General features: G+C 42.2%; 1 protein-coding gene across 1 annotated transcript; it reads right to left on the reverse strand.

Annotated features, from left to right (window-relative positions):
• Positions 1-23: 23 nt before the first annotated feature.
• On the reverse strand, positions 24-24592 carry LOC311313520 (putative methyltransferase). Its single transcript, XM_084443659.1, has 6 exons — positions 24350-24592; positions 22627-22787; positions 5684-5900; positions 3669-3769; positions 596-733; positions 24-407 (listed from the first exon to the last, which is right to left on the reverse strand). Exons 1-6 carry the CDS (start codon positions 24458-24460, stop codon positions 317-319), a joined length of 819 nt encoding a protein of 272 aa, XP_084299785.1. The 5' UTR covers positions 24461-24592; the 3' UTR covers positions 24-316.

The raw sequence follows: 24592 nt of genomic DNA on the forward strand, positions 1-24592 counted from the left end.
ATCAGCTTCCCCGGTGGACATGAAGAGGGACTGTTGTGTTGTTAGTGAGGTGGAATTGACATGTGATGAATATGGTCAGGTTCATCACTCCAGACCATATCGAGAACACAATACAGCGTCTAAAGAGGTTTGCCAGGTTTATTGCGTTTAAACTCTGTTCTAATCTACACTGACGTTAAGACACCAGGTTTACTGAACAACAGATAGAAATCCAGACACTTGTCATAGATGCTCACTAAATATACAGTCCATTGCTCTTTCCTGTCCTATCCCTGTAGTCTCCACAAGGCCACAGAGGAGAAGCCCCTCAGTCAGTTCACTTGGGTTTGGATGCCAGGACACAGAAATACTCCATGTCGACCACCATCTCCGCGTCAGGTGACGTGACTCCCATCTCCCCCAGGAACCTGAAACAAACAGCCAGTCATTGATCAAACCCAGACACTCACAGCAGGGAAAAACACTCCGCAGGGGGACAAAATCACATTTTCTAAAGAAAACCACCATGTTCTTCGGTAGGTACCAGGTACTGTACCAGGAGTTAGGGTAATTGTTAGGGCTCTCCCTTAGCATCTTCTAGCCTCAGAGACGTCACCTGTTCTGGGTGCTGAGCAGCAGAGCGCTGGCAGCCTGGGGGTCTGTCCTCCTGTAGGCCTGGTACATGGAGAGGGACTCCATGAAACCCACCAGACACCTCACCGAGATGGGCAGGCTCACTCGCACACCCTCCACCCTCACAGGGGAGGAGCGGAGAGGAGACACAGGGAGAAGGGAGGAGAGGAGACGACAAGGGAAGAGAGGAGACACAGGGAGGAGAGGAGGAGACAAGGCAAGGCAAGTTTATTTGTATAGCACATTTCAGCAACAAGGCAATTCAAAGTGCTTTACATGAGACATTAAAAGCATCAAGACAAAGTGCAACACATAAAAGGTCATATAAAACAAAATGCAAAAAAGGACCTTTAAAACAAATTACAGGAATAAAGGTTACAGTGCAGTGTATGAATAAATAATTATTTGATTTAATAAAAAGCAGCAGCAAAAAGAAAAGTCTTCAGTCTTGATTTAAAAGAACTAAGAGTTGCAGCAGACCTGCAGTTTTCTGGACGTTTGTTCCAGATATGTGGAGCATAAAAACTGAATGCTGTTTCTCCATGTTTTGTTTTAACTCTGGGGACAGAAAGCAGGCCTGTGCCAGACGACCTGAGAGGTCTGGATGGTTCATAACGTAGCAGCAGATCAGAAATATATTTTGGCCCTAGACCATTCAGTGCTTTATAAACCAACAGCAGTATTTCAAAGTCAATTCTTTGACAGATAGGAAGCCAGTGTAAGGACCTCAGAACTAGAGTGATGTGATCCACTTTCTTAGTCTTAGTGAGGACTCGAGCAGCAGCGTTCTGAATCAGCTGCAGCTGTCTGATCGATTTTTTAGAGAGACCTGTAAACACACCGTTACAGTAGTCGAGTCTACTGAAGATAAACGCATGGACAAGTTTTTCCAGATCCTGCTGAGACATAAATCCTTTAATCCTTGATATATTCTTCAGGTGATAGTAGGCTGACTTTGTAATTGTCTTAATGTGACTGTTGAAATTCAGGTCTGAGTCCATGACTACACCAAGATTTCTGGCTTCTTTTGGGGTTTTTAGCATTACTGATTGGAGCTGAGCGCTGACTTTTAATCGTTCTTCTTTGGCTCCAAAGACAATTACAGTTTTATTCTTGTTTAGTTGAAGAAAGTTCTGGCACATCCAATCGTTGATTTGTTCAATGCACTTAATCAGCGCTTGTATGGGATTGTAGTCCCTTGGTGATATGGTGATATAAATTTGTGTGTCGTCTGCATAGCTGTGGTAGCATATTTTGTTGTTTTCCATAATTTGAGCTAGTGGGAGAATGTAAATGTTGAACAGAAGAGTCCCCAGAATGGAGCCTTGGGGAACTCCACAGGTCATTTTTGTCCGCTCGGATTTGTAATTGCCTATAGACACAAAGTAGTCCCTGTCCTTCAAGTAGGATTCAAACCAGTTTAGCACTGTGCCAGAAATTCCCAGACAGTTTTCCAGTCGGCCTAGAAATATGTTGTGGTCAATCGCGTCGAATGCAGCGCTGAGATCCAATAATACTAAGACTGAAATTCTACGAGACAAGGAGGAGAGGAGACACCAGGAGAAGAGAAATGAGAAAAGAAGTGTAACGTTTTCATGACCAGATGTGCAAGCTAATGTTCTCCTTCAATCAATCAATGAACCACTCAACAAACCAATTAATCAGGCATTCAACCAATCAACCAATTAACCAATCAACCAATTAACCAATCAACCAATCAACCAATCAACCAATCAACCAATCATTCAACAAGCCAACCAACCAATCATTCATTCATTCATTCATTCATTCAATCAATCAATCAATCAATCAATCAATCAATCAATCAATCAATCAATCAATCAATCAATCAATCAATCCATTTCTTTATTGTCCCATAAGTGAAATTTGTTACATAGCCAGTAGTTAACAAGCGTGAATTCACAATAGCTGCAATCACGTACGTGCATGCTTAGGGTATGTGTATGCGTAGGGTGGGGACATTTTTATAGACCAACCCACCAGCCGATTGACAGAGTGAGTTTATAGCTGCTGGTCGCCGCTAAAAAGATCAAAACCTTTTAGGACAACCACTCATTCATACACATGAATACACACTCATATGTTGCTGTGCTGTTGCACCACTAGAGGCAGTATAGTGAGTGTGGACGGTCACAGCTCAATCCCACTGACTCCGGTTACGGTGCGTTCCAGTGACCGTACGGCAGCCTGAGTTGCCGTTCTAGACAATGATTGTGTTTCCACCAGATCCGCTGCGGCACGTTTCAGAAGAGCCCCAGAACCGTCTCTGTATTGTCTTATTATTAGTCAGTTATTTTTATTTTGTGATTAGCGCCCTCTGCTGGTGGTTTTGGTTAATGCTCATTTAGTTAGTGGTTGGTTGGTTGGTTGGTTAGTTCGTCATTCATTGTTGTAGACATATTTTCTTACCATAACGTTATTTGAACTGTTTATGTGTAGATGAGAGTGCAAATAGTATATACGTTAGTATATACTATCTGCGATCACGTACGTGCATGCTTAAGGTATGTGCATGCGTAGGGTGAACATGGTTCTGGCTAGCTACTGCGAGATAATAGGCATACTTATGTATGTAGGCCAGCATTGTTATTGTAGCCTATCTTTATAAGAGTTTATTGTCATTTGTGCATATTTCTATGTTTTGATAGATACGTAATACATAATTTTCTCTTTGTGACAGTTTTACCCTACGAGTGTGAAGGGGCCAGGACAGTCTCTCTGTAGAAGTCTGGTAGAAATAGACAGCAGGTCTATTTTTGACAGATGGGACGCATCAAGTAGTAGTAGAATAAATGGGTAGTTAGGTCCCACCCCTTGACGACCTGGCAGAATCAAATTCTCAAATCAAAATGCTTGCTCCTGAAACGCAACCACTGAGGGTTGAAGCTGTGTGGAGGACACAATACCTGACCACAGTCGGAACGCCACACAAACAGAGTCAGTGGGATTGAGGCATCGTAGTCACCTCTCTATCTTGGAATGGACGGCGGTGTAGAGGTCAGAGGTTAGGGAAGGGGATGGCGGGAAGTAGTCACCTCTCTTTGTCAGGGAAGGGGATGGCAGTGTAGAGGTCTTGTAGTTTAGTGTAGGACACAGCTACCTGGGTACTGGTGTGAGGCAACAGGGCCGCCTTGACCTGCAGACACACCCACAAACCACACACAACAAAAAACACACCACACACAACAAAGACACATACCACACACCACAAAAACACCACACACAACAAAAAACACCACACAACACAAAAACACACACCACACACAACAAAAACACACACCATACAACAAAAACACACACCACACAACAAAAACACACCACAACAAAAACACACCACACAACAAAAACACATCACACACAACAAAAACACATCACACACCACAAAAACACACCACACAACAAAAAAATACACCACACACAACAAAAACACATTACACACCACAAAAACACACACCATACAACAAAAACACACCACACACAACAAAAACACACACCACACAACAAGAAACACACCATACACAACAAAATCACACCACACAACAAAAACACACCACACACAATAAACACACACACACACACACACACACCACACACACACAGCATCAGGTATGCAGATACTCCACCACAGACTAAGGACAGGCAATAATGTAAACCAAAGCCTCTCACTTCTGGTTTAGTCCTCCCCAAAATGTGAACAGCTGTGTGAACCACTATGTGAACCACCACTACGTGAACAACCAACCCATTATCACGGCTAAACGTGTAATAGACGAGTAGAGGCACATGTTTTAGCCATGCTTAAACATAGAACACACGCGTTTTTGAAAATGTGAAATAGCAAACGAAATCAGTTTGTGGTTGGTTGTTCACCTTGGAACATGTGATACAATTAGAGTTTGTGGTTGGTTGTTCACCTTGGAACGCCGAGTTTGTGGTTGGTTGTTTACCTTGGAATACCTGATACAAGAGGGGTCTAAATTTGCGAGCACTTTTGGGGGTGGGTTGGGTGAGTCAAACAACTTTGATGAGACAACGAGTGCAAAACTAGCTAGCAAACAACAGCGCCGTTTTACTAGCAAACTAGCAAACAACACTAAACAACAACACTACTAGCTAGCGAACTAGCTCACATTCTTACTATTATTAGCTAGCGTTAGCTACTGTTCTTATAGCAACTGTTCACATTAGCTAGCTAGCGTCCTAGCATTTAATGTTAGTTAGCGCCAGCTAGCTAGCGTAATAGCGTTAGCTAGCGTTAGGATACGGCTAGATAACTATTCACAGTGTACACAAGCACCATTCACGTCAACAAAGGGACTAGACGTGGACACAGGGATCAGGCAAATTTCCGAAACTGGACCCCGGAGTGGAACTACTCGGATGGCGCTTAGTGTCCGTGTTCCGCATATCACAATACCCCTGCATGGGCATGCAGGGGAATTGATCAATGCTCGCTGCCCGAACGCCTCCATGCATGCGTGGACCACCGGCACACATTTAAGCAACAGGTCTATTTCACATATATAAATGTGTGTATTCTATGGTAAAGCATGGCTAAAATGTGATACTGAGCCGTTTCACACAAGTGCCTCTACTCGTCTATTACACGTTTAGCTGTGATACCGGGCTGGGATGACTATGTGAATCACTGTGTGAACCACTATGTGAACCATCACTATGCGAACCACTATGTGAATCACTATTATATGAACTACTATGTGAACCACCACTATGTGAATGACTATGTGAACCATTGTATGAACCACTACAATGGGAACCACTATGTGAACAACTAATGTGATCCACTATGTGAACAACTGATGTGAACCACTGTGTGAACCACTGTGTGAACCACTATGTGAACAACTGATGTGAACCACTGTGAACCACTATCACCGGTTAACCAAGGAGAGTATGCGACCTACAGAAATAGAATCCAACTTCTATAACAAAAAAAAATCGGAATAATTGTTTGGGAAGTTGTTTGCCTGGAAAATCGAGGCATTTTAAATGACAGAGTTATACTTGTGCTCATCCGCCCGCCATGCACCTGCTCGTAGATGAGGCTGAGCCTGTCGTCCTCACAGGATCCGTGACGGAGGGTGAAGTTGTCCGTGAATCCCAGCAGAGCGATGCACCCACCGGGCTTCAGCACGCGATGCGCCTCCGCCAGGAAGCGGCTCTGGTCGAACCAGTGAGCGGCCGAGGCGGCGGTCAGGAGGTCCACGGAGCCGGCGGGGAACGGCAGGTCCTCAGCACTGCCCTTCCTGGAAGAGGAGCAGAGCTGCTCCAGAACTCTCCCCAGTGTCTTGTCTTAAAGACATCCTAGTGTGTTGCTATGGCAGACTGGCACCACCTATATTTTACTAAGTGCTTCTTATCTAAACTATATGACATTAAGTGCCTTTTAGAAAAATCCATATATTCACTATTGCCACCTATATGACATTTAGTGGCTTTTAGTAAAATCTATATATTCACTAGTAGGCGTCAAGTTTCTGACTATAGGATTAGGTGTCTCACAGCAGAGCGCTGGTTTTCAAAGTCAACCCACAAACGCACACACCGTCACACAAACAGGGCACATAGGATCTGTTTAACTGAGCCATTAAACTGTCTAACTTTAGACAAGGTAACGAAGAACAGGACAATTTTAGGTAAAACCTATTTTTGTATAGCCAAGAGCGATGCGCTGTCAAGTTAGTTCATTCTAGACCATTGGCGAGTGAACTCATCACAACTGCGGTGTGATTCTGATGCCAGAGATTCAATAAAAGTCCTTACAACCAGAAACGAAATAGACTGCATTTTTGGCGCTGCGAGCAGGGTCTGGTGAATTGATTGATTAATTGTCACTTCGGTGCGTCAGCGAACACGTGGGCAAAAGTTTGGTCTGGCCAGCCAAAAGAGAGGTAAGCTTTATTTCCTCTCATCATTTGCCCCGTGGGCGCCGGCTCGCCGTGGGACCGGTTTCAATCAACTAGATCTAAGAACTAAAGTGATACTTCTGGGAGGCAAGGGAGTCGTTTCACATCTGCTAAATTAAATTATTAATGTGTTGGAGATACATTGAGGTATCCCACCCTTCTTTGAGAGAATTGAAGGGTTATGTGTTTTGTTAGTTGGAGATACATTGAAGTATCCCACCCTTCTTTGAGAGAATTGAAGGGTTATGTGTTTTGTTAGTTGGAGATACATTGAAGTATCTCGCCCTAACCTTGAGCGAATCGTTGGGGTTATGTGTTTGTATGTCCCCGGCTTTGAGCGTATTGCTGGGTTATAATTGTTTGTATGTCCCCAGCTTTGAGCGTAGGCCTGTTGCTGGGTTATAATTGTGTCCCCGACTTTGAGCGTATTGCTGGGTTATATCTGTTTGTGCGTCACCTAATGATGAGAGAATTATTAGGTTAATTTGTGTGTGTCAGAAGACAACGCATGGTGCGTTTAAATTAAGAATAATGGATGGTCCATTATTGATGACAGCGCAGGATGCGCTGTCCGGTTTTAATGTCTGTTGAATTTTGAGTTGTCATTTTGGAATCTGAGAGGATATAGTTGCGTAGATATGACAGTGAGAATTTTGTTGAATTTGACTCCTGAGAAGAGTTGAGATGTTCTGTTGAAATAGAATAAGGGTTTTGTTGCAAATTAGTCTAGATAGGGACAGAAAGATAGGGCCTAGATACTACTGTAGTTTATCCGAATAAGCAAGTCTAAAAGTTGTTGTTCATTTTTGATGTGTTGGGGACATCTAGTGGACAATTGGGGGAATAGGTCTAAAAGAGAAAATGAGTGTGTGTGTCTAGACTATTAGACTGGCTGTTTATAACCATCGTAACGCAATCACTCACGGCTGCGTGCGCGTTCGAAACAGTTGTTTCGTTGTCGCATGTAAACATCCAACCAGTTTACTTTGTATCCCATGTATACGCTCAAGCTGGAATCAGCTTGAAATCAACCAGATAGAAAAATTTGTCATGTAAACGCACCTATTATAAACAAAATAATTTGCTTTGCGTGGGTCATTCTCTTTTACGACAAAAGCTAACGTAGCCTAGGCTACTGTACACAACCAAAGAATGGCTGGAAAGAAATGCGCAGCTAAAAGAAAATATGAAGACGAACACAGGACATTTTTTACCTGAGTGGGGTGAGTAATTTTTTCTTCATAGAACGTAATGGTAAGCCATTCTGTCTGATATGCCAGACATCATTGGGACATTTCAAAGCCTCAAATCTCGAGCCCAGTCCAGTCCAGCCCAACCCAGCCCAGTCCAACCTAACCCAGCCCAGTCCAACCCAGCCCAGTCCAAAATATATTATGTCAGAAAATATCTTTGTTGTATGTATTCATTTTAAATAAATTAACTTTAAATGTATATTTAATGGACAATAATGTTTTTCTTCTTATTTTAGACTGGGGTGCCTTGGGATTTTAAGTACTTATGAAGGGTGCGGTGACTGAAAAAAAGGTTGAGAAACGCTGGTATATACTGTAAAAAATGTGACTAAAGGTTACTTAAAATTATGGCAACAAAGGGACAAGTAATATATTTGAATAGATTTTAATGATCAAATATTTGATTAGAATGCATTGAACAATTTAATTAAATTTAAATGAGAAAAAGAAATACATGTTAATAAAAACAGTAGTAAAAATGAGTTGGATTTAGTAATAGCATCACAATTTGTAGTTAATATAACTAAAAATGCTCAATTAGTTAATTAAATTTAAATGAAAAAAATAGATACATTTTAATAAAAACAGTAGTAAAAATGAGTTGGATTTAGTAATAGCATCACAATTTGTAGTTAATATAACTAAAAATTATCAGTGAATGTAACTACAAATTGTGATGCTATTACTAAATCCAACTCATTTTTACTACTGTTTTTATTAAAATGTATCTATTTTTTTCATTTAAATTTAATTAACTAATTGAGCATTTTTAGTTATATTAACTAAAAATTGTCATGATATTACTAAATCCAACTCATTACTACTGTTTTTATTAACATGTATTTATTTTTCTCATTTAAATTTAATTAACTTGTTCAATGCATTCTAATCAAATATTTGATCATTAAAATCTATTCAAATATATTACTTGTCCCTTTGTTGCCATAATTTTTTTAAATAACCTTTATTGAAATATATTACGTGTCCCTTTGTTGCCATAATTTTTTTTATGTAACCTTAAGTCATATTATTTACAGTGTAAACAACTATTTTGTACCAATAATCAAACATGAAGCATCAAATGAGTTGCTATTTGAACAAATCTGAAACAAAACTGAACTGGAACTGATATTTAGAATTTACAAATACAAATACTGCAAGGAATCAGTCTGACAGTCTTGGGCTTTTCCCTTTCACTCTGCAAGGGTCACATTTTATTTGAACAAATCAGACAAAACTGACTTTGAATTCTGAAAGTTTTCAAATACTGCAGTGAATCAATTTAACAGTCTCGACACAGGCTTTTATTGCTGCTGTATGTGGGAAATGCCTGATCTTCAGACGGGCCTGGGGAGGGAGAGATCTGGAGGGAGGGATGGAGAAATGGAATAAGGCATGGTTCCTTTACCCTCATGGAGAGCTGGATGTTCTTTTTTTTATTTAACCAGCTGGATGACCCTGTCCAGCTGAGCTCTCCTCGAGACAACCCCACGCTGTACTTGACTTGACCCAGTGCTACATTCATTGCTTGGTTTGTACTGTATGTTTTTTTTGCTTAATTTTGCTTCGTTTCATAAAGGTTGTTTTTGTATTAAGATTTAGATGTAGTTGTTGAGGCAATGCCAAATTACCCGGCCTCAGGCCTCTGCTGTCTGGGGGAAGCACCATCCAGCCCAATAAATGATATGAACGTGTTCCATAAACAGAATTTTTTTTTGTTATCACAACAGGTTTTTTTGTGGGTGTTAGACTTTTAACCCTGCCTGAACATGCCTCGTTTGTCCCTGCACTTCTGAAGAAGCAGGCAGTTATGTTGATGATTTAAGGTTTTTATACAAATATATATACATTGTACAATGATGGACGTTTCATTAAAATGTATTAATCTAACCTGTCATTTTTATTGGGATCAACGGGGCTGGGCGTATCTCACATCTCAACATGGTGGTGCCTAAACCTCCTACGGTCCTACAGGTTTTCACTCCAACACTAACCAGGGGGTCAAGGATGGCGTGAACCTGCAGGGGGGGGTCTGCTCTCCAGGAGTAGGGTTGGCCACCCTAACCCTAATATAGCCTTGGGTATACTGGGAGGCACTGCCTGACGTAGTTCCCTATTTGGACACTAGATGGCATTGGGTGATTTACTATAAAGTACAGTTAACCATTCTACCTTTAGGTGGGAGAGGCTGAGCTTAGTCTGTTCACAGATTCGCCCAAGTCGGCCTTCATTAATTAGGCCTGATTCATCCATCCCTTGTGCTGCCCTGCTCCCTCCAGCAACTGTGCTCCCTCCCCTTTACTGCTCCATCTGACTCCCCTAGTGCCCCCCCCCCCCCCCAGTCTGAGCCTCTATAGAGCTGTTCCTCATTGTGCTGCCAGTGGCCTGAGAGCTCTAGAGCCTGAATGCCTCTGAATAGCACACATATGGAGAAGGAACTGGACATAATAGCAGTGTAAACTCTCCTGAAAACAGCTTAAGATATGCATTTTCCTTTCGCTCTGCACGGGTCACCTTTTTAAAGATGAGACATAACTTACATGGAATTCTGAAATTCAGTTTACAAATACTGCAGTGAATTAATCTAACAGTCTCAGGGCTTTTCCCTTTCACTCTGCAAGGGTCACCTTTTTAAGTTATTTGAACAAAGCTGAGACAAAACTGATATGGAACTCTGAATTTCAGTTTACAAATACAGGTACTGCAGTGAATCGATTAAACAGTCTCGATCGGGCTTTTCCCTTTCACTCTGTACGGGTCACCTTTTTAAAGCCGAGACAAAACTTAGATGGAACTCTGAAATTCTGTTTACAAATATGGCAGTGAATTAATCTAACAGTCTCGATAGGGGCTTTTCCCTTTCACTCTGGAAGGGTCACCTTGTTAAGCTATTTGAACAAAGCTGAGACAAAACTTATGGAACTCTGAAATTCAGTTTTCAAATACTGCAGTGAATCAATATAACAGTCTCGATAGGGGCTTTTCCCTTTCACTCTACAAGAGTCACCTTTTTAAGCCAGACGCTTATTCTTGAGGTTGTTCAATTTGGGGAAAGCATTGTCCGATTCAACTCAAGGAGGAGTTTCTCCTCTAGAAGACGTCGACCTGAAATCAGAGAGGAAGAGACCAAAGAAATGGTATAAATAATCCATGTCCGGTTACTGCATTCCTTGCATGCATGAATGAATGATCTTTATTGTCATTGTACAGGTACAAGTACGCGTACAGTGAGATTGAGGGGGGCATAAGCTAAACAACTATTCGGTGCCAATTCAAAAATATGAAGCATTAAATGAGTGTGGGTATTTAAACAAATCTGGGAGAAAACAATTACAGGAACTGGAGTTCTGAAATTCACAATTTACAAATAATCACTCTGACAGGTTTGGTAAGGGCTTTCACTCTGCAAGAGTCACCCTTCTTAAAGGTATGCTACTTGATTCTCAATCAAAACAATGATAATTTTGTTTACATTTGAATATCAGCGATTATATAGTCCCTTAAAGGGGCCCTAGGTGGAATTTCACCTAAGAGATCCAAAACACTCTGCCACACTACTGAATTGGTCAAGTTCCTCCTAATTTATCCACCGGACATTCGTTGGCTGAACAGCTATATGGTCATAGAAAATGGAGTCAACTTATGATGGATCACATAGGTATTGTATAGGGGTGCGGACCGCACCCCTTTTATTTCTTCATTGTTTATTCATTCTGTATATTTTCATAATCTACAAGTTGTTAGCTTTCCAGAACAGTTGGAATTTTTGAGATAGCCCTTTTGGATCAAAAGTTATGACCTTTTTACTTTTTTGATTGAAAAAACTACATAGTGCACCTTTAACACTAATGAACATATTGAACCACTCGATTGTCATCATTACCTTGTTATTTCTTCAAAAAGTCTGAGTTTTTTCATGTTTTATAAACAACATTGTTGACATCCTCTAGTGGGCGTGGCCTAACTTCAGTTTTCAAGCATGTGAGATTCTAAGACATTTGATAACCAGAAAGAGCCCGTCCGTCGGACCAGTCAATCACGGGGACCCGTTTTCAGGAGTGACTCTCTGCTGCCAACTAATGGCTAAAAAAAATCATAACAGTACCTTTCCAGCAGTTTATTCTTGAGGTTGTTCACTTTTGGGGACAGCTTCTTGCAATCCAGCTGGAGAAGGAGTTTCTGAAAGACTTCGAACGTGTATCTGAAATCAGAGAGGAAGAGACCAAAGAAATGGTCTAAATAATCCATGTCCAGTAGGGGTGTAACAATACACTAATCTCACGATACGGTACGATACACGATACTATGTTGACAATAACGATACAATATTATATTGTCACTTCTTTTTTTACGTTAGCTACCGAGCTAGTGGAAAGAAACAGGAGAATGGCAGACCTGTGAGCATAACGTTACCATGTGGGGTTGCTGTATAGACTAGGACCCAGCCACCCATTAACTCAGAGCACACTTGTTAAAAAAAATCACTACACTGAAAAATATGAACACACACTGCTTCTATAACGGACTGTTTTGCTATCGCGAAAATATTGCGATACAGTTTTTCACCTCAACGATACGTATTGTCACATTTTTGTATCACAATATATTGTGGGACAATATATTGTTACACCCCTAATGTCCAGGCACTCAAGGTACGTTAGAACAATGTAAAAGGCCTTTGAGGCCTATTAGGTCTAGTGTTGTTGTTGTTGCTTATTATTGTACTGCTGTGTTTTTGCTATGTACAGTACTTTGTTTTTAAAGGGATAGTTCAGGATTTTTTTACATGAATCTATAGCATCCCCTTCATCATTATCGTGTATAAATGCTGGCTTACCTCAGACAGCGTCCTGTGAGCCGAGTTTCAGCCCTGCTTTGGTGCTGCTGACAATAGATCCGGCAAGTTGGTTCACATGGCCAGGGTCACGAAAATAAAACATTTTTCTTCTCAAAACAACATTTTGACTTTTGACTTTTTCATCGACAACGGTTTTAAGATGCAAATATATCACTCTTTTGAACACATGTTGTTTTGAGAAGAAAAATGTTTTATTTCCGTGACCCCGGCCATGTGAACAAACATGCCGGATCCATTGTCGCCAGCACCAAAGCAGGGCTGAAACTCGGCTCACAGGACGCTGTCTGAGGTAAGCCAGCATTTATACATGATAATGATGAAGGGGATGCTATAGAGATTCATGTCAAAAATCCTGAACTATCCCTTTAAAGCGCTATATAAATAATACATTTTATTATTTAATTTTGCGTACCTCAGTTCCTTGGGGTAGGCGAGATTCACCGCATAGGCCAACCCCATTAGCATGGAGCAAGCCCTTGGGAAATTGCCCACAGCAGTCAGAACCTTCACACCATCAACCACGATACCAACTTCACAGGGACCCTCTGATGTCTCCTTCTTGACTGTATAGATTTTCGTGGTTTGCACAGCAAGGTCCTGCGACACGTCGTCTTCATCAGCATCCTGAAACGACAAGTAAAAGATGCAAAGATGCATTTCGCTGAGAAGTATAGTCATTATACGATTGAAATAATTTTGACTTTTTTTTTATTTGAATTCCACCAGGCCACAAGATAGCTATCCAAAAAAGAAAACAAGTCAAAATTATTTGAATCGTATAGCGACTAGTTTGTATGTGAAACATAGAAACACTTTCTATATATTAATTACAGCTATCAAAAATGACTTTTGAAACCCGGAAATAGTTCATCAGTAAGATGTGGCTACATTTCAGCTAAATACAGCGACTTTTCAGCGAAAGGAATCATTGCTGTGATACACATAAGGTAAGTTGTTGAATGAAGTTAAGTCATTTGCACACCAGCGATGTCCGTTAAAGTTGGCCCTAAGCCCTTTGCCTTTTAACTTATAACAGTACTTCAACTTACATCATACTCTTTTAAGAGTTGATTGATAGATTCCCCAAGGTACACCATCAAGCAGCGAATGACAACCTCTCTCGTGACGTTGATGCTGGGATTGCTTGGAGTCTGAAATGACAAAAATCATCATCATTGATCAGTATACTGTAGGGTAGAGGATGTGGGCAATGGTGTCCTCTGTGCACCTAAGGATGCCCTTGCCCACATTCTTACTGATCATTGGTTAGTTTAGCTTTCAACACCATACTTGTTCGTAAACTTAGGGACATATTTTCAGTGTACATAATTGAAATGAAATCCTAGAATTATAAATTGCCCACCACATCATCCTTGAAAATATTAGCAAATAGAAAAAGGCTGAAAAATACCTGGAGTAGGATAGCCTGCAATCTCAACCCCACGGCTCCACCCCTGGACTGGAAGAGGGCCAGAAGTCTGGGCGTATAATGATCCAACTGGGACATGAACTGTGATTCCAGGTGCACCAGGGTTATTCTCTCGAACTCATCTTGGAGCTAAAAGACAAACAAGGAAGATTATAGAATAGAAGCTCAGGGCGATTGGTTGCCCCATCACTCCGGGCCCCTGTGGACGCTTGTCCCAGTCACAACTCTTCTCTGTCCTGGCCCCTCAATGGAGGAATGATCTGCCCACCGACGTCAGAACAGGAAAGAGTCCCTACCCAGCTTTCGTTGCAGGCCTACTAATACACTGCCCTCAGCACTGAACTGTGCTTGGCTATCTGATTCGAAAGGAGACTTGAGTTTTAATTGATGATAATTCTCTTGTTCCCTAGGTTGAATGCAAATATTGTAAGTCGCTTTGGATAGTGTCAGCTAAATGACTGTAATGTAATGTAAGAAGCTTACCATTAAAAAAAACACTCAACTTGATCTGGTTATGATGTAGAAAGTGATAGTACACATTTCAGTCCTTCACTATGAATTCATAATGAATCTAATCAACATGTAACTTACATGAGATGCCTCAAACAGAGCGGGCCATCTGGCTTTTATGTCTTCTATGCTCGGTGACTGGTTGATGATTTCATTCCTCCTGTGTGCAAAGGTTTTGTCCATTTTTTCTTTTATCACTTTGCCGTTGTCCCTTTTTGTTACTTCAGTAAGAAGCTGGATCCTCTCTTGTTCCTGGCTTTCTTCGTTCGCTCCTGCCGGGTAAGGGGGAAGGTAGTTTACCTCTGCTTTCCGGGGCTTTTTGACATTTTTTGCAGACTTCTGGTCAGCAGGCCTCTTGTGTCTCACTGCGTTGCACATCACCTCAGGAACACCAAAGCCTCTGAGCTTGGTGCGGTAATTAGCCATCTTGTATTTGATGCTCTGTTGCCAGCCGTAGTAACCGGAGAAGGAGCCAGGTTCCTTGAGACAAGGATATTTAGTGACGAGCGCTTCAGCAACATCACTAATTTGTAAACTGGATGGATAGGCTGTATATGTGTATATAGTTTCTGCTAGCTTCTCAAGTATGTTTGCCTTGACCTTTGAGGTAGTTAGAAGCGTTCCATTGTTTTTGTAGTCTTCACTGGCTCTTTCAATGCACATCTCCGTTTCGTATGCGAACTGTGGAATGGGGAACTGCTTTGGCCATGGTTGACTACGACCTGTAGTGCTTGGCTTAGCTAGAATGATGGTGTCCTGGGAGTTGGCCGAGCTATCGGACATTGCTGTACTTGGTGCAGTCGACTCTGAACAAGATGCGGACTCAGAGTCACAGTCAGTTGACTGTTGACCAAAAGAACTATCCATACATGAACCAACCTCAGATAAGTTGAGTACAATCGGGACACTGTGAACTAGCATTATCGTATCTTTGTCTTTGATTTGGTCACTTTTGTTAAGACTAAAGTACTCATGGAATTCTGAGTCCAGATACCGAATACTGAAGTCAAGAGGAACAGAAAAGGTCTCCTTTATAATGTTTTTCAGCTCTTCCACAGTGGACGGGATTCCCAGTGGAAGGTCCAACTTCTCAATCCTATCGTCGATTATTACTCTGAGCTTTGCCTCCATTTTTGCCAACCTGTCAAGAATGTAAACAGAAAAAATTTCAATAACATCACACATATTTTAGATGAGCAGACACATGTAATCATATAAATATTGTGAAACGTATGCCATATTAATACAATGTATCCCTATTACCTAAAATGCACAGCAAATGTGACGTTTCAGTGTCACCAGGCGTTTTCCTCCCACACTGTACGCAGCCAAGGGATACGTGTCATTAAGTTTCTGCTGCTGCAACAGGATTATTTTGACTGTGTCCACCAGTTGAAAAGATCTTAGATGCTCTTCATACCATGCAGCAAGTAACTTCACAACGAAATAAACACGTTTGTCCAAAATGACTATCTGAATAATCTCAGCAAAGTCAGGGAGTCCGCCAGTAGAGTCATACGACACGATCATCCCTTCAGTATACTTGGTTCCATAGTAGGTGACGGCACTGGTCAACTGCACACTGGACAGAAATGGTGATATTTCTCTTAAAGCTTTCTGTATGTCTGAATGCAGCAGAACTAAAGGCATCACCGATATTTTTGTGACACTCAAGGCCGTTTTTCCCACATCCGATGTTCCATACATGTGGTATGCCATCATCATCTGATGTCTTATAGCAAGGGTCATCAATACATTCCGGAAGTTATTTGTATGCCTTACAACTTGCTTAAAAAAGCTATGCTTAGCTTCGAAACGCATTGTCCACACAGCAACGAGAGGTCCATGTTTTTCTATCAATGCAGGATAGTGCTCCAGAAAATGGTGCTTCGGTATCAGTTTCTCTTCAGGAAAAACTTCTAAGAACCTGACCCGGTGTTCAGATATTTTGAAATCAAGATATGCAATACTCTCAACAGTGTGAACAGGGGCCACCACCAATTCGACAATGTCTTTTAAAGTTAACAGAATCTGCCAGGCAGAATCACCCTCCGGCACCCGTGAACCAACAATCAGTGGCAACAACCGTATTAATGCCCAATTTTCATGCGCATTTCCACCAATAGTTTTGCGAACACTGTAGCTTTGTGGGATTGCTTGAGGACTATTGGCTTTGTCCGAGCCCTTATAGGGAAAATCTTTGATCAAGTTGTTGAGTATTGTCAAATTAAAGTACTTCTTCTTGATGAAAATCTGAAAACACAATGCCAGCTCCCTTGGGACTATGCCTTCAAAGAGATCGTGAAGTATATCCGGTGGGTATCCAGAGACAAAATGAAAGTGATGCAATTTATCAGTCAGTGGGCATGAGCGCTTCACACCAAAGCAATGTGTTAAACTTGGATCTTCTTTCACCGTTTTCACATGCAGATCATGGTCTTCCTTTGTCCGAGGTGGAAACACTCCGGTCCGCACTTCCTGTGTCTGGTATTCTGAAGAATGCCCAAGACAAAATCTACAGACGTATGGCCCAGTGAAACTTTCAACAAGTCCGGAAATCGAATGGGCACCAAGATTGTCCGCCACGACACAGTGTACTGTCCCTTTAATAGATTTTCCCACATTGGATACAAAAACTCCGTTCTGTTCTAGAGTGGCGAGATCCTTCAAGAGTGGCTCCAAAACTCTTTTGTATCCAAATTGTTTTACATCAACAGCTTTACAAAGCAGAGCTAGGTGTATTGAAGTCAATGTAGATTGTAACTTGGATGGAACATTTGCCAGAATCCAATAAACAGCTGTTATTTTGTGTTTTTTTTTTTGAAGTTCCTAGTGGGTTGCACACCTCAAAATCGTCAACATAAAGAATTAGAGATAATCTTGCTTCTTCTCCAGCATAAAAGTCACTTTGCTTGAAAAAGGTCCCGTCACAAATTGACTTAAGATGTCCAGTATGGTTCGAATATTTCGACAAGGTTCCCTCTGCAATATCTTTGTTCTTCAAGACTATCTGCAAAGTCTGGAGAATAGGCACATATTGAAAGGTCTTGTTCGTTTGAGGATCAAGGATATATTCAACTGGATCAACAGACTGGAAATGCTCCTTAAAATAGCTTCTTCTTTTAAAAGCTGAACCAAGTGGACCACCTGCTCCAAGTGCAGTGCTAATAGGATGGGAGCTGCACAATTGTTCTGCCAACTCAGTTACAATGGCCTGATCAACAGTGCATTTGTTAGACTTCAATGTTGAATCAAGTATGTTTCTAACAACCGCAACAGATGCTGAAGATGAAATGAACTGAAGGTCTTCAACCAAAGCGTCAATGCACTTCACTGGGGCATTATAAATACTTTCTAGCTTCAGTAGAAGTAAGCCAATTCTTTGTGTAACTGTGTATAATGTACTTTCCAGATCACCCTCAAAACTAGTGCCCTCATCACCAGCACTGGCCTCTGGTTGGTCTACATCAGAGTCGACAACAGTCTGACTGTGGTGACTCTCAAACACGTCTTGCTTAAAATCACTTGAAGAATAGGATGTATGTTTTCTGCGTTTGTGTTTCAAAAATGTATTGTGTATATTTGTCTGAAAGTCACATCCTTTAAATACACAAACGGCAGTTTCATGGGTCTTCAAATGGTTTCCAATATGCTGAAAGTAGTCCTTCTCCGTAGAACAATGGGCACTGCAAATTAAACACTTATAGTGGCGATGATTTCTGACCTTGGACTTTCTTCAGCTGCATGGTATCGGGATAAATGTGTGCGAAGGGCACTTTGTGTTTTGAATGTGCAAGGGCAGTCGTCATGTAGACATGGCTGGAGTTGTGCACGTCGGAATGTTGCGTGTTGTAGTCTGTAATGCTTCAGTAGATTACCCCTTGTTTCAAAAAATGATTGGCAGATCTTACACTGCCATCTCATAGGTCAACCCTAAGATAAAGGAAACAAGTTGAATTTATATTAATTAGATGTATAACTAGAAGCCTATACATCCAATGGTAGTAATAATTTCCATGCCGTAAGAAATTGGGCATTATTGATTTTAATATCACCACTTCTCTCTGGTACACAGTTAGCCAGTGTTGTCACCTACTATGTAACTAGGTATACTATTGTGAAATTTGAACCGGGTTTTGGATATATGCTTACCAGCCATATCCCCCTACTAACCACGGAGAAAACTCAATTTGCTTCCTCCCTATGGGATTCGGCCATATTCTCCTATCTGGCAAGACCGGGGTTTGAACCCCGGCCCCGGTAAGCATCAAATTGGCAAGGCAACATGTTAGACCACTGTGCCACCAGACCCCTACAGCCAATGCATTAGACCACTACACCACCAGACCCCTACAGCCAACGCATTAGACCACTACACCACCAGACCCCTACAGCCAACGCATTAGACCACTGCGCCACTGAACCCCTACAGCCAACGCATTAGACCACTACACCACCAGACCCCTACAGCCAACGCATTAGACCACTACACCACCAGACCCCTACAGCCAACGCATTAGACCACTACACCACCAGACCCCTACAGCCAACGCATTAGAACACTAACGTTACACACCGGAGAGGGGACTGTATTTCTTTTAAACAACATGTCCAGTAATGTAACGTTAGTGTATGTGAAATGTGGCATCAGTACGATCTGTGACACATACCTGTCAGTATGTCTTCGCTGATGAAAGATTCTCTCTCCCCTTTGAAACAGTTCAGCTCACATTACACTGTTCAGCTCACAGATTAACGTTACCACCTGAGTGAAATAAAAAAAAATGATACAAACACGTTGCATAATTTTATACTATTGACCTGTAAATTCGAAAATTATCTTGCCTACTAGCTAAGCATAGTATTTGCCTAAAACAATATTCACTACTATAACGTTAATCGGTTAGTGGGCTTCAGAAACCGAATGTCAGCCGTGTTACCGTGCACTCACACAGGGAACGACTTGGGCGACTCAGGTCGCTGAGACCGCGTGCATCGCGTCGCCAGCTCCCCGGCAGACAAACACGGCAGCCGCCGGGGGGGCGGATACTCGTATTCAGTCCTGCTGAATTCCTGTACCAGCCGCCATTGCTGGGATTTTAGAACATGTTTTAAACCACTTTGATGTTCATATTATTACGTTTTAATAATTTTTCATGCCTGAAATTGCCACCATAGAATCCCAATCTGTGGAAGCTTTCTCCAAATTACACCTGTATCTACGAGTTTAGATTGACGATTTAGATAGGCATTTTCTATGGTGTTTCCATGACAATGAAAATTGGAGAAGGTAGAAAATGATATGATAGTCTCCCCTACTCTGATTCATCTAGCTCAAACTGGCGTTGGTATAGCTTATTAACAACACGGCAGGCCTTCCTACTATTTCTGCTACTCTTTTTCATGAGTATTTTTTTCTTGTCTCGGTAACGTTACCGGTAATCCGACAGCCTGATCTGCTATTGGTTGCCGCTTCGGCGATGTCGCTGCTTATTTGCATAGAGTTGACTTCTGCTCAACTTCTAATCTGCGCTCGTCCACTGGCATCGCGCCGCTCGCTGCCGCCGAAGCCTCCGACGCCCTATATCGCCAGCTTCCATTGAGAATGAATGACAGCTGGCCGCGCTCTGTCATTCATTCTCAATGGAAGCTGGCGATATAGGGCGTCGGAGGCTTCGGCGGCAGCGAGCGGCGCGATGCCAGTGAACGAGCGCAGATTAGAAGTTGAGCAGAAGTCAACTCTATGCAAATAAGCAGCGACATCGCCGAAGCGGCAACCAATAGCAGATCAGGCTGTCGGATTACCGGTAACGTTACCGAGACAAGAAAAAAATACTCATGAAAAAGAGTAGCAGAAATAGTAGGAAGGCCTGCAGTTTTGTTAATAAGATAAATACCAACGCCAGTTTGAGCTAGGTGAATCAGAGTAGGCTAGTAGGGTAGGCTATCAGATCATTTTCTACCTTCTCAAATTATCGTTGTCATGGAAACGCCATAGAAAATGCCTATCTCAATCGTCAATCTAAACTCGTGGATACAGGCGTAATTTGGAGAAAGCTTCCACATATTGGGATTCTATGGTGGCAGTTTCAGGCGTGAAAAATTATTAAAACGTAATAATATGAGCCTCAAAGTGGTTTAAAACACGTTTTAAAATCCCAGCAATGGCGGCCGGGACAGGAATTCAGCCGGACCTAACACGAGTATCCGCCCCATGATCCACTCCCCCGGCGGCTGCCGCGTTTGCCTGCCGGGGAGCTGGCGACTCAATGCACGCGGTCTCAGCGACCTGTGTCTCCCAAGTCGCTCCCTGTGTGAGTGCACGGTTACTGTAGCTAAGATACCAACTAACGTTAGCTAACGTTAGGCCAGTTCCACAATGAATATCACTGACTAACTAGCCCGCCTGCAGGCTAGCTAGCTAGCTAGTAACCTAGCTAACGTTAGCTAACTACTGCACAACGTCAAGATAAGATGCAGTTAACGTGCTAGCCAGTAACATAGCCAAATATTTAGCTACATTACTGGAGAAAAAAAAACATTTTGTCTTAGCTAGCGAAGATTAGTGCTAACGTTAGCTAGCGGATGGGTTGCTAGCTCAACAAATCGGAATTCAGGCTAGCTAGCTAGCTCGCTAGTCAAGTTAGCTAGCCTAGCTAGGCCACTCAAGCTTGCGCAAATAATTCGCCTTGACTTGACGTTAATGGTAAAAGCAGTTAACTTGGTTAAATAAATGTCTTAGCTACTGCTATAACGACAATTTCATATTGGCTAACGTTACCTATTCGGGCTGGCTCCTGCGTCCTGGGAAGGAATAGCTCTCAACCAACCTAGCTTGGTGCACACGGCACACTGCACACGACGACGATGGACGTTCTTAAATGAGAAAAGTGACTAGTTAAGAGATAATGACCACCCATCTTTTTATCCTAACACTGAATACCGGTAGTATTTTAGCTACTTCTAAAAGCATGTTATATGAATAAGACTGTTGAACTTTCATATTAACTAACGTTATTAATTATTAGTTTCATTGCTGGCTTCTTACCACTGAACTCACCTGCTCAACAAATGACTGCATGCATGTCCAAGCATGTCCAACGGTCCACTGCATGAGGCGCCCAAAATGCATGGCACTGAAGATTCGTGAAAGATTCGCAAATATCGTGAAAGCCAAAGACTTTCTAATGAGTAAAATCTATCAAATTTCTGCATCTTCCCCATTTCTGGTAAAATTCATGTAATTCTAATAAATGTATCGAAGCAAATTTTATTCAACCAAAATTTAGTAAAATGCAATTAGTAAATTATTTACATTTCTTGAATTCAGCTCAATTCCATGTCAAACAATACATAGTCTTTTTTATTACATAAATATTACTAGTAGTTATTTATTAAATATTAATTAATGCTAATCCCACTTTTTACAGTGTGGCTCTGGGTGGTACCACAGTAATTTTTGTGTCTCTTAGTCTCTGACTGGTTGGCCACCCCTGTTCTAGACCATTGGCGAGTGAGCTCATCACAACTGCGGTGTGATTCTGATGCCAGAGATTCAATAAAAGTATCTGAGTCTGAGTCTTCTTCCTTACAACCAGAAACGAAATAGACTACATTGGTTTAAAGAAATACAGCGTTTTTTCACTCTTCACTTCACTTTTCACTATCTGTGTGCAGCCAGATGCTTCTCCAGCGCTGGAAGGCGAAGTGTGGAGAAAGTTCTGGCTATGTGAGGATACTCTATAAGAGACTTGCCAGCCTTAAAGTCGCTATTGCACCCTGAGCATGTCATCATCATCATAATCATCATCATCATCAGGTCTCAAGGTGGACGTTTGACCTGCATTGTGTAGTAACAGAGGCAGAGACATCTAACTTATTAACTACCTGGTTAGAGAGACATTGCCCTTTGCACTGCGCTAGGAATTTGTCTCTGCTGAGTCCTCTCTCATTGTGTAACATTTAAAGCCACATTGTCTTTCAAACACACACGCACGCACACACACACACACAAACCTGTAAGTGATGTTGGGGTACCCTGGCACTGCCCTTGCTTCCTCCAGCTGGCATTCGCTTACATCGATGCCCACCACTTCCTGGAAGTGAGATGCCAGCAGGCGGGAGTTCTGGCCCGTCCCACAGCCCAGGTCCACCGCCAGCATATGAGGCTGTCCTTTCTGAGGATTCAGATTCAGAATCATATGAGACTGCCCTTTCTGAGGATTCAGATTCAGAATCATGAGGCTGCCCTTTCTGAAGATTCAGAATCACGTGAAGAACAGTGTGTCAAAATAGGAACAAATGAATCATATGATAGGTGAATACTAATTGTATGCCCATGTGGGCTGGGGACTGGGGGCAGCAGACTACAGATAAACCAGTTCTGCAGCATTCAACCCCATGGCAGCTATGAGCATTCAACTCATAGACCTCAAGGGGGGCAATTGGGGACCCTGCCTTTTTCGCCTCTCATAGAGAAGTGCCTTTTTCTGCAAGCTAAACTTCTTTTATAAATAAATTCCTGTTGCGCAGAGCCTGCCCTGCCTAACAGATTTTGATTGAGTCAAAATATCAGTTTGGAAAATAATTTGGTACTCCTGGGCGATGCCCTACCATGGACCACCTACCTACCCTCTCTCTTGTTTTCCTAGCTACTGCAGCGCGCGCACTGTGAGCAAAACAAATGCATCCGCACTCGAAACAAGTGAACCTGCACGCTCGCGATATGCACCCTATAGTCGTGAGTCAGTCAGTGGAGTAAATGTCTTTTTGAGGCAGGCAGGCATATTACAGGTACTGTATGTGGCCACTGGCTAACATTAGTAAACATGTTCATTTTGGTTTTATAGTTATATATTGAAGTGCTTTACCAGTACTAGCCCGAACGCCAGAGTCTCTCTCTTTCTCTTTCCCTCATGAGTTAATGTTTTATTGTGTTGGTAGCCAGTTAGCTAATGTAGCCTAATATCAGCTAGGTAACGTCATATCTCTCTTTCTCTCCATCTCTCTCTCTCTGTCCAATTAAAGAAAATAGGCTAAAAGTTCTCTAATATCACCATTAAACAGTGAAGGCCAATTTATACTTCATGTCGGACAGGGGTGTCTTGCACCTACCAACATTTCTAATGTCGCAGACGCCGTCACTTTCGTCGCACAGCTGTGATTGGATAGTTAGATAGAAGGCACATTCGTTGCCTTTTGCTATAGTGTAGTAGGCTACTGACCTACATTAAAGTCACTTTGGATAAAAGCGTCTGCTAAATGACTGTAATGTACTGTATTAATTTACACAACATATTTTGCTAATTTAGGTAAAAATGTTCTGCGTGCGCCACACAACCTGAGTGCCCCATTTTAAACTTTCGCCCCTCTAGCATCCAGTGCTCGTCCCTGCTCAGCTGCAGGTGGTTTTCATACAACTTGCCGGCCAGATACACAGTAATCTGTGCAACAGTGTTTCCATCAAACTGCTCCGTGTGACATCGACTTTACATCTTCTGAGTCTTATTTTTGATACTCTGTAGACTTCCTGAAACCTTTCTGAAGGCATCTGCTCTCAAGAAGAGGACATTTTACAACACACAGACCTTCACAATGCACACATACACACACACATACCTTCACAATTCAACCCCCTCCCCCCCACACACACACACACACACACACACACAGACCTTCACAATTCACATACACACACACACACACACACAGACCCTCACAAAGCACGTGTCCCACCCACCTTCTGGTCCAGATAACGCAGGACGATGTCTTTAACCTCCTGTGGGGGGGTGAAGCGGTATCTCTGGTAGACCGAGGCATGGTGTCTCTCCTCGAACAGCCGGTAGGTCATGGTGCTCTCTCGGTCCTGGAGGTCTCCGTCCTGATCTCCCTCCTGATCTTACAGGCAGCACAAACCTGTCCGTCTATCACCCGGCTGGCTGTTTGTGTTTGTGTGTGTGTGTGTGAGAGAGAGAGAGTGAGA

Source organism: Borostomias antarcticus, assembly GCF_949987555.1.
Source record: "Borostomias antarcticus genome assembly, chromosome: 9".
NCBI lineage: Eukaryota > Metazoa > Chordata > Actinopteri > Stomiiformes > Stomiidae > Borostomias > Borostomias antarcticus.

Bases quoted from the DNA above. Each gene is read 5' to 3' on its own strand.
- LOC311313520 (XM_084443659.1), bottom strand. From the start codon at position 24,460: ATGACCTACCGGCTGTTCGAGGAGAGACACCATGCCTCGGTCTACCAG. The intron at 22,788-24,349 runs GTGGGTGGGACA...CTGAATCCTCAG, and splicing joins TGCGTTATCTGGACCAGAAG to AAAGGACAGCCTCATATGCT. The intron at 5,901-22,626 runs GTTTGTGTGTGT...CTCCTCTTCCAG, and splicing joins TACCCCAACATCACTTACAG to GAAGGGCAGTGCTGAGGACC.